General features: G+C 40.2%; 1 protein-coding gene across 1 annotated transcript; it reads left to right on the forward strand.

Annotated features, from left to right (window-relative positions):
- Window positions 1-2,348: 2,348 nt before the first annotated feature.
- Window positions 2,349-8,566, forward strand: creb3l3a (cAMP responsive element binding protein 3-like 3a; the record flags this gene model as incomplete). The annotated part of the gene is made up of 10 exons (XM_083911360.1): window positions 2,349-2,369; window positions 2,749-2,865; window positions 3,055-3,301; window positions 4,012-4,145; window positions 5,896-6,006; window positions 6,102-6,208; window positions 6,662-6,730; window positions 6,908-6,992; window positions 7,546-7,639; window positions 8,244-8,566. The coding sequence occupies 10 exons, from the start codon at window positions 2,349-2,351 to the stop codon at window positions 8,564-8,566; spliced, it is 1,308 nt and encodes a 435-aa protein (XP_083767486.1).
- Window positions 8,567-10,524: the final 1,958 nt, after the last annotated feature.

A 10,524-nucleotide genomic window follows, 5' to 3' on the forward strand; every position in this document is an offset into this window, starting at 1 on the left:
ATGACAGAATGTTTCATTACAAATGTAATTTATTTTTGTTTTAGACAGAGAAGGCTGAGATCAAACAGAAAGTGTTGTCTGTCACATATATTTCTACCTCACATATTCTACATTGTGTGTGTGTGTGTGTGTGTGTGTGTGTGTGTGTGTGTATGTGTATGTGTGTGTGTGTATGTGTGTGTGTGTGTGTGTGTGTGCTTTGATCATGTTATTATACCATCTGACCTAAAAGCCACTGACATTTGGTGTGTGCTGGGACATAAGTCTCTGCTGATTGGAGTGGAGGGACCATGCCTGTGTCTAAATGAGACAGTATGTGAACATCTGGAGGGGCCCGTGTGTGTGTGTGTGTGTCGGGGCATACTTTTCTTTTCTTCTTTTTAAAATGACTTTTAGCACCATGTCGTAGTTGGATGTTTAATGTGATGATACACAAACTAATTTGGTTGCAAGTCCAGGGAAGCTTACAGACGATGTTGGGAAGTCTAGTTGAACGGATCAATCCACTTACCATCTAATCAATAAATCAAAGTGTGCAATTTATCTACTTAATCAGTTCACATTCTGAAGTAATTTCCATAGCACATTGCATACAGTAGAAGCTATTCGATATCTAATAACTTTTAATAATTTAGTCAGGCATGGATGTGTGTGTGTGGCACTGTCTCTTTTTTCTGCAAACCGCAAGCTTGCCACGATAAAAATAGGTGAGACCTTGAATCTCACTCAAATAAAAGGGCAACAATTATGCTATACTGCTGCGGCAAAGAGCGTTCCCAACAGCATCTCCATGCCACGAACTCAAATAAACGTATTGCCATGTCCAGCTGCAATGCATGACATCAGTAACTCCTTTCAGGCAGTGACCTCATTTGATCTTTCTACATGGCAGTGAGCTCAAAGAGCATGCAAGGATGAGCTATTAAAACTATTACAGCATTTCTTACAAGTGATGTGTGGGGGTTACACTGGTGGATGGTGCTTCATACTGGTGAGAAGCTCTGGGATTTGTTTGACTGATTTTCTTACCTTTTAAAGAGAGCCAGGCTAATTGTTCCCCCCCAGTTTACAGTCTTTGCGCTAAGCTAAGCTAACCTGCTGATTGCTGTAGCTTCCCATTTACCGTACAAACATGAGTATTATCATTCTCCTCATCAAAACAAAAAAAAACACATTTCCTGAAGTTCCCTTTTTCCTTTCTTTACAGCTGTGCATGAGTGCACCAGTTCAATCAGTCTGCATTTCAGTGTGCATTTCCACACAGACATTTAAAAGGAGAACAAAAACTCACTCACTTTTCAGGTGGTGGCAAATCTGTTGAAATTTGGTATATGGAAAGTGCATTAGCTCACATAAGTTACATAACCCATCACTGTCCTCAGAACACACTGCTCGTCTTTGTCTTCTTTCTTTTGTCTCTGAGATCAAAATTTCACAGCGTCCTGTGTCCACATGGTTAATATGGATATTGTTATGCTTTCAGGCTCGATATGATGCATTCATTTCTTTTTGCAGCTGTTGAGTATTGTATTGTTGACTCTTGGATTATGAACTGTTGGTGAAAAAATTAATTGGACCTTCATACAAATCACGTTGATTATTAACTGGTGCAAATTGTTTCTGTGTAATTTCTTTTTTTCATCCTCTACTTCTCAGTAAATTCAGGATTTTAAGACGCCCTAGATGCTGATTAGGTTTTAAGAGGCCTCAACATGCTAATATGCAGACTGTGTAATTATTCCTTTATTCATTTACTTTACCAAACAAGTAAATGTTAATATAAATCAATCAATCAATTAGCCAGTATGATTTAAGACACACAGACATAAGAGTGTGTCATCTTATAATCAGTGCTGTTCCAAATAAAATGTTTTTATTCTACAATATTAGTTAAAAACCAGCACAACTTTGTTTTCTAGCTCCTGTCATAGTAGTTTTTTCCATTGTGTTATGAATATATGGCAAAGGTCAGAGCTATCCCTTCTGTCAATAAGCTATCAAAAAAATAAGAGGAAGAGAAACAACAGACTTTGACCCTCATAGTGTTTTACATCTCATCAGAGACTTCATGTCCTCCGTCTCCAGATAGACCAATGTGTTAAGTTCCTTATTTGTATACCAATCAGATTATATCTTATTGTAGCCAATGGGGACAAGGCAAGCTTGTTAGCTGGGTGTGTTGGGTTGGAGTTTAAACTTTGGACCTGAGAAGAAGAGCTGAGAGATACAGTGGAGGCTGCTTCGAACAGAGAGAGAGAGAACTACTCCACAACACAAAATTGGATATTCTGGCTGGATCTCTTTGTCTTCTGGGGCTTTTTTGGAGATTCACCCAAGCAAGGAAAACTATGGAGCACTACCCAGATCAGGTAAATACCCAAATAATACCCCCTTTTTATTACATTTCAGTTATGAGTTATTTGGGGGAAAGCAGGCAGAGCAAAGTTCCGGCTTCAGAGGAAATTAAAAACATTGGCATCTTAAATCTACAGAGAAATGGCTGTTTTAGAATGACACTGAGGAGGACATTATTATTACAGTAGAGTAGTCACAGAGACTGACAGGTTTAGGCAGATTGATGGAACATATTGTACAGTACAGTGTGTTCAGGGAGTGAATGGTTGGCAGTAGAAAGCCGTCCCCAGCTGTGGCAGTATGTGATACCTTTTATATTGTTGTTGTCCTTGCTTCTAAAAGCATGAAAAGCACAAAGTAGTGTGTAGTGTAAATGTCATGATCTCATTTCAGGGCTGTGATGGCATTGAGCTGCTCGACTGGCTGTTTGATCAAAATGATGGAATTCTCCGCAACGAGGAAGCAGGACACCATGGCAACCATCACACCTGGCCAGTCCAGGACCCGAATGTGCGTGAGAGTGTGGGATCTCCAATGTCACTCATTCATGCTACAATTCACTGTGTGCTTTGTGTGCACCGTCTGAGAGTTCCTTTACATGCTCTGAAGGCCTTTTGTCTCTTTTTAAAGGACCATCCCATCGCTCGCCAAGTTGTCATCTTACACAGACAGACTAATGATAGCTCTTTCATTCCCCAGCAGATGCTGCAGCAGGCCAAACAGGCAGACGATGACTTCCTCACTGCCCTTCTGAGTGGAAGTGAGTCTGCGTCAGGTTCACCTCTCTGGTCCCCATCTCCTAGTGACAGTGGGATCAGCGAGGACCCTCCATCAGACCAGATGGACAGCCCCCAGCGCCCTGAGTCACCACCTGGGGACGCTCAGTATTTCAGTACGAGGCCACAAACAAAGGCAGACCTCGAAGCCAACGTCTCCATTGACCTCAGTGAGTCACAAATATCCACATGAAATACGTTTATAGTAGGACACATTAAAACATCTAGGGGTGCAACTAATGATCATGTTCATTCGTGAATAACCACCAGGTTATTTTCTTGTTTAATTGATTTACCGTACAAATTGGCAGCAAATTGTGAAACATGCTTGCACTGAGTCAAATAACGTGTTTCGTCTGAAACCTAAAAACTCAACTCAATTGTGTTATCATCATTTTTTCCATGAAAACACTGTAAGTGTCAATTATACTAGAAAAACGCCAATATATTTCCCCCTAATTCACTAATAACGTCATCATTTCATTCTGAGTAAAACTGTAAAACAAAACAAAAGCAAACATTGCTTACAGTCCTGGTTGATCAGAGAATGATCGATGAAAAAGGTGACATTTCAGTCGCAATATTCTTGAAATATCCAGTTTTTAATATACCATGAATCCCTGGATCTGTATGACTGAAGATAAAGTAGGATCAGGTACATTATTGTGCCTGCGTACGAGAGTATTGAAACAATCAAACACACTGTCGATGAAAAGCATGCATGTTGCGAACCAGAAATTGGAATTTGTCGTAGATTGAGGCTTAACTGTAATTTCTATATTTTTTTTTATTGATGTTTATTACACAATGACGATAGCATGGCTTATTGGTGTTTGTTTGCATGTGCTTCATGTTTATCCTTGTGTTTGTGCGGGTGCAGATGTCTGGGAGCCTGGATTCCCAACAGGCAGAACGAGGATTACACAATATCCTTCTGATGTACATATGCCGCAGCTGTCTTCTGGCTTGCCACTGACTGTCAAGGATCTGCTATTGTCTGGCACACCAGAACCCGTAAGTGTATGGTTGTCGTTAGAGTTTGTCGGTGGAGATGATACAGTAGTGGTAGTTGGGAGAGTGATAGTGTCTAATGTTCATCATTCTTTGGATGCTTGACTCATGCACCGAACCTGTTGTTTACTCTGTGTGTGTGTGTGTGTGTGTGTGTGTGTGTGTGTGTGTGTGTGTGTGTGTGTGTGTGTGTGTGTGTGTGTGTGTGTGTGTGTGTGTGTGTGTGTGTGTGTGTGTGTGTGTGTGTGTGTGTGTGTGTGTGTGTGTGTGTGTGTGTGTGTGTGTGTGTGTCTCTAGGGGGTGATATTTTAGATTCACCAGGGGAAGAAGTCTTTTTGAATTGCAAATTCAATTCCTATTTTTAAAAAAATTTCATCTAAAGATAGGAAGGTTCGCTGAGCATGCAAAACTTTCTCAGCAGCGCTCAATTTAAGAAATACGCAGAAAAAATTTAATTTGCATTTTGTTGAAATTAGGGTTCCTACGCAGTATGGAAAAGCATGGAATTTAATTTGAGTAATTTCCAGGTCTAAATAAGTATGGAAAAGGGGAAAAGAGTATGGGAAAATGTTTGTGTTGTTTCCAGACTATTATCTCACTTCCTAAAAAATCCAGACAAGTTAACTAACGCAACATAGCCTACCTGTAAATGATATGAAACTAATCAAGCTGGCAGCAATTTTAAGTCGTATGCAGGGGTAAAAGCACTGTGGTCTCATCAAAGAAGCTAGCACTAGCCTCTCAACGTCTTTTGCCTAAGCAAAGTAAACACCAACCTACCCCTCGACCACAAGTAGGCCTTATGAGTTATTAGGTAATTAATTTCACTCTTTTAGCATTTAGCTTGAATGAAAGGATGTGCATTGAACATGTCTCAGTTTGAAGTTCATTCTCTTGTATGAGCTACGATACGTAGGTTAAAATGTCTTGTAATTACTTGGCAACATAATGGCATACATAGTCAGAATTAAGCATACTTGTTAAAAGTTGGATTTTAAAACCATTTACTTACATAAGCATCTAACAATTGGTATTCAGATGTTTAATATTGTCTATTTAGTCGTCCTATTTATAGTATAGTTGTGCCATGAATGTACAGAAGTCCTGACGGCTCGTTTCAAGGCATAGTTTCTTAATACGGCTATGTGTATTTCTCTGTGGATTGTTTTATTAGTATTCAAACTTACCAGCTTTATAATGAGAAGAAAAATATATTCCCCAAAGTGGACATGATGAAGTAAACACACAAGATCAACACAAGCAGTATAATTTGTTTGTGCTTCTTTAACTTGAGGGTGGTGCAGTGGTGTGCATTTCAGCCCACTGTGGGTATTGATCCCATGTTTTCTGCCTTGTTTATTAAGATGAAGGAGGGAGTGGCAGAGTGCAACGTATGTCCTCTGAGACATTAATTGCTTTGAGGTAGCCATGAAATGAGAGTGACGAAGGTGGCCTGATAGTCTGCACTCATTTCACTACTTCATATGAGGCTCGAGGGATAGAGAGGGACAGAGAGAGAGAGAGAGAGAAAGAGAGGAGTGATCTGTGTGTGTGTGTGGGTGTGTGTGTGTGTGTGTGTGTGTGTGTGTGTGTGTGTGTGTGTGTGTGTGTGTGTGTGTGTGTGTGTGTGTGTGTGTGTGTGTGTGTGTGTGTGTGTGTGTGTGTGTGTGTGTGTGTGTGGAGGGGGGGGGCGTGATTGAATTACAAAGCAGAGATTATGTTTTAAATATTAACATTCATATCTCACCACCAGGCCCCACACCCATCCCAGCAGTCCATTCAAGAGTTGATTCTCAATGAAGATGAGAAGAAGCTTTTGGCAAAGGAAGGGGTGACTCTCCCCGGCCAACTACCTCTTACAAAGGTAAACTGCTATCAATACCTCAACACTGAAAACTATTTCAAGAGATCAACTTGTAGAGGCTTAAAATAAAAATGCAAATCCCTCTGTCAATCTAGTACGAAGAAAGGATTCTCAAGAAAATACGCAGAAAGATACGCAATAAGCAATCTGCTCAGGAGAGCAGGAAGAAGAAGAAGGAGTATATTGATGGGCTGGAGAGTAGGTAAGGATCACATTTAAACATCAGATTTAATATACTTTTTTAAAGGACACTGTAAATTCCCTTGGTGAGTTAATTTCAGTACATTATGAAAGTCACCTTGTGGCATCCTGATGTGCCAGCTGTTACCTCGTTACCATGACTCCCTGTTTTGATTCTGGCCTTTGTAATATGTAGCTAACCTTCACTCCCCATATTTGCTGTCCATGTATCACAGACTGTCGCAGATAAAGATGCTGAAAATATTTAGAAACATCACCTTGCACAGACCTGAAACTTGCTTCACATATCAAATCCATTTTATCATCAATATGCTTTCTGTATGGTAATGCAATTGTGAGCAGGGATATACCGTACATAGGAGAATGTGAATCTAATCTATGGCAGATGGTACTGTCAAATATGTACCAGCAATGTGGATGCAATTAGTAAATATCTGTGAATCATTTCTTCTAGAATGGCTGCCTGCAATGCACACAACCAGGAGCTGCAGAGGAAGGTGTCCCAGCTGCAGAAATGCAACATGTGAGAATTTCAAATAGGTCTTCTGTTTTCGTTTCCTGACAATAGCTGTTATTTCAGACATTTCTTCCATTCAGAAGCTGTCTTTGACCTCTACTGTACCTCGCCAGCTTGGTACCCTTAAAACTTGTTTTCCTCTGTTTTTTTACCTTTGTATTTCCTCCCAAATCCTCTCTGCAGGTCACTAATGGAACAGTTGCGTAGGCTGCAAGCTATGGTGATGAATACATCTAACAAGCCAGCTCAGACTGGAACATGTGTACTGGTACGTGTGTGTGTGTGTGTGTGTGTGTGTTTTTGTGTAAGCCAGGTAAATAAGCAAACCCCCCGACAATCCATATGACTCATTGTTATAAACAATAACTCACCATAATAGCAACAACCGCTATAGTTGGATTAACCATCGAGAAATGCCGATCTGGATACGTGCACAATAGACAAGACAGCACAAAGGAAATAAAAAAGGCACAGTATCCTATCCCCCAGTCTGAAATGAATCAATGCATTGCCTTTGATCTTTCCAATAGAATAAAGTGCAAAACCTGAGGCAACATAAGTGGAGAAGAATTTTTAGAGTTACTTTTTTATCCAGAAATATGAATGTGAGTGTCAGTTCCCAGTCACAGAAGTTTTCACTTTGCAAGAAAAGCACAGCCAGAAAATGGTTACTGTTTCTTCTGAGGATTGCAGAGAAAGCGTATTCACAGAGGAACTATCCAAAACACGAGCCATAAAGAGTTCAACAATGTAGAGCACAGAGATTTTGAAGTACCACCTTTAATTCACTGTCATGACTTGCATTTTTATCCCATTCTCAGGTGCTTTTGCTGTCCTTCTCACTAATCGTGTTCCCCAACCTCAAGCCCTTCTCTGACACCGAGGTCAGCCAAGGAGACTTCAGTCCAGTCAGAAGTGAGTAAACTTCCACACCAAATAGCTTTGTCCGCCCGCCTGCCAACTAATCCTGCACCTCTCCGACACATCTGCAGAGCTTGTTAGAAATGCAGCCTCACCCGCTGCTGGGAGGATTCTCACCTGCAGAGCCTCACAGCCAGCTCTGCCCGTATGGGGATTTACTGTCAAATTAAAATTAAAAGATTAGAGCAAGTGCACTGTGAGCAACAAGGCCATGTATTATCATTACAGTTATTAAGCTATTGCTCTGTCAACAGCTGGTGAATTACCGTTAATTATTACTTCATGATGAGATTTATTGGCACAAACTTCCAAAAGTCGATTTTTAATTTTGAGCCAAGGTCAGGATTTGCTGAGGTGTAATTTTTCACAATAAGCTATTTGACAGCTTTGAGAAAGAAGTTGATGCTGCACTTTCCCTGAGTGCTAAAGGCTATGTTACAAATTAAGAGAGGTTTGACTTTGATGTACTCGTGACACATAACAGGCATGCAAGCACACTGTCACACACTTGCTCACGGGGTCTGCATATAAAAAAACATGGTAACAATGATAAGGCTTGAACTTGTTTATCATCTCTCTGTGTCTCATTCTCACACAGTCCAGTCACGGTCCCTGCAGAACCTACAGGCTTCCCGTGTCCTGCATGTCATTGAATCCCCATTCTCCACTGAGGATGAATCAGAGCCTCTGCACCGGCATCTCTCAGGAGACCGGGGATTGGAAGATATTACTGCCATGATGGGAAAGCTGGGGGTGAACCAAGACCAGTCCAGTTTGGAGCTTGTGTCTCTAAACAGCAGTCAGGAAGAAAGGGTTATAAAAGGTCATTTCCATGTGGACCCAATTACTGGTCACATAGCTACTGTGACCTTGGATCCCCACCGCTCTGCCCAGCTGCGACCACATGCTGATGACATGTAAAAGAAGTAGATTTATCCCTACATGAATTCCCCCAAATCATCCTCTTCCTAATAATAGAGCAGTGAATTACCTGGGGTTGCATGCTGTTTATACAGATAGGGAAATTCCGTTTTAATCATTTTTTGCCTATATATTCAGTCTGTGTATGTATTTTACTGTTTTATATCAGAATATGGATTTGAATCTCACACTGAAATTGCCTGTCAAGATGCAACTGTGTATCCTTTGCCTCCTGGCTTTGCTAAAATGCGAATTGGTGTGTTGGAGAGGCAAATAGAGCTGTGGTCATGTGTAAAGTTTTGATCTCTGGATAATTTATAAGATGTTGAAATATTTTGAAAGCATGTTTTCATTCAAGAAATAATAATAATGATAATTTATGATAAAACTGCCTCGAATAAAAAAATGTCAAAACGAGATCAGCGGATTCATTTTCTCTGTTGAGTTTTCGAGCTTCAATGATTAAAAAGGGACTCGATGTTTTCCCCTCGCAGTGCCTGAAAAGATATGAGCCAATGTTTAGACAAGCCATGTCTGAAAGGGCGAATACAGTAGCTTTTATGTCAAAGGAGAGAGAGAGAGGGAGAGAGAGTGCAGAAAACTGGGCCAAAGGTGGGACAGATGACCTTTTATCTCGTGACTCAGACTTCTTACTCAATAATTGACATATTGATCTATTTACTCGTTAAAGACAGGCCATAGCTTGTGTCCACAGCCCTCGCAGTGTCGGGTTTGTCAGTACAGAACACACATTGATTGGAAAGTGTTCTTATCCTCGCTGCCACTTGGGCCAGAAATTCATCTATAGGTCTGACATGTACAGGTTGACATTTCCTGTGGTCACAACATTTCAGCTGGATTTCACTTCAGAGGAAGGCCGGAGATTCAACTCTATAATTAAATGAGCCCACTGTAGAAACTGACTTGTTACTTTTTGACTGAAAACAAGAATAAACCGCAATAAAAACGAATTGATCCTAAAACTGGAAGGCTTATTAATATATTGTAACATCCCTGACACATGGATTTATAATAACATCCATTAAAGGCACAAAGAACATTGGTATTACTGTGTCTCAATGTAATAACCAAGTATCACAAAATAATACAAAACTTTCTTAAACTAATAACTTACTTATCGGAAAATAAATAAATGCATTATCTCAAAATACAAACTCAGTACCTCAAAATAATGACTTTATAGCAAAATAATAAGAAATTATTTTTTTTGTCTAGAAATAATGACTTAGTATCACAAAAAATTAAGACTTTTCGCAATATACTGACTCAGCATCACACAACAACGACTTAATCTTAAAACAATGAGAAACAAATTAACAACACAAAGACTTATTATTTTTGAGATGTTAAGTCATTATTTAGATTTTCTCATGATAATGACTTACAGGATCTTTCCTTTATCACAATGGCAGAAATGTGCTTCCATACTCAATTGATCCGACACCCTGAGCCAACAGTAAATATACATAACACTGTGATTTTACCCCTCTCAGTGTTGACGCCCAAACGACAATGATTCCCAAGTGTTTGAAATCTCACTTTAGTGCTCACTACTGGGTAAACGAATCACTGCTTACATAGACTGTAGTGCATGGCTGCCCAATCCTGCTCCTGGAGAGCCACTGTCCTGTATGTTTTAGGTTTCTCCTGCTCTAACACACTTGAGTCTAAAGATTTTCAAACCTGTGACGAGCTTCAGCTGCTTGATAACGAGCACATCATTAGATTCAGGCGTGTTGGAGCAGAGAGAAACCTAAAACATGCAGGACAGTGGCTCTCCAGGAGCAGGGTTGGGCAGCCCTGCTGTAGTGGATGAGGGAGGGATTTAGGACATAGCACACAGACCATGAATATCTGTACCAGATGTCATTGCAAATTCATTTTTCACTTTTTGAATCATTGCAGCTGTATAAATGCTAATGAAATAGTTTGTTTCA

This window comes from Echiichthys vipera (assembly GCF_963691815.1).
Source record: "Echiichthys vipera genome assembly, chromosome: 3".
NCBI lineage: Eukaryota > Metazoa > Chordata > Actinopteri > Perciformes > Trachinidae > Echiichthys > Echiichthys vipera.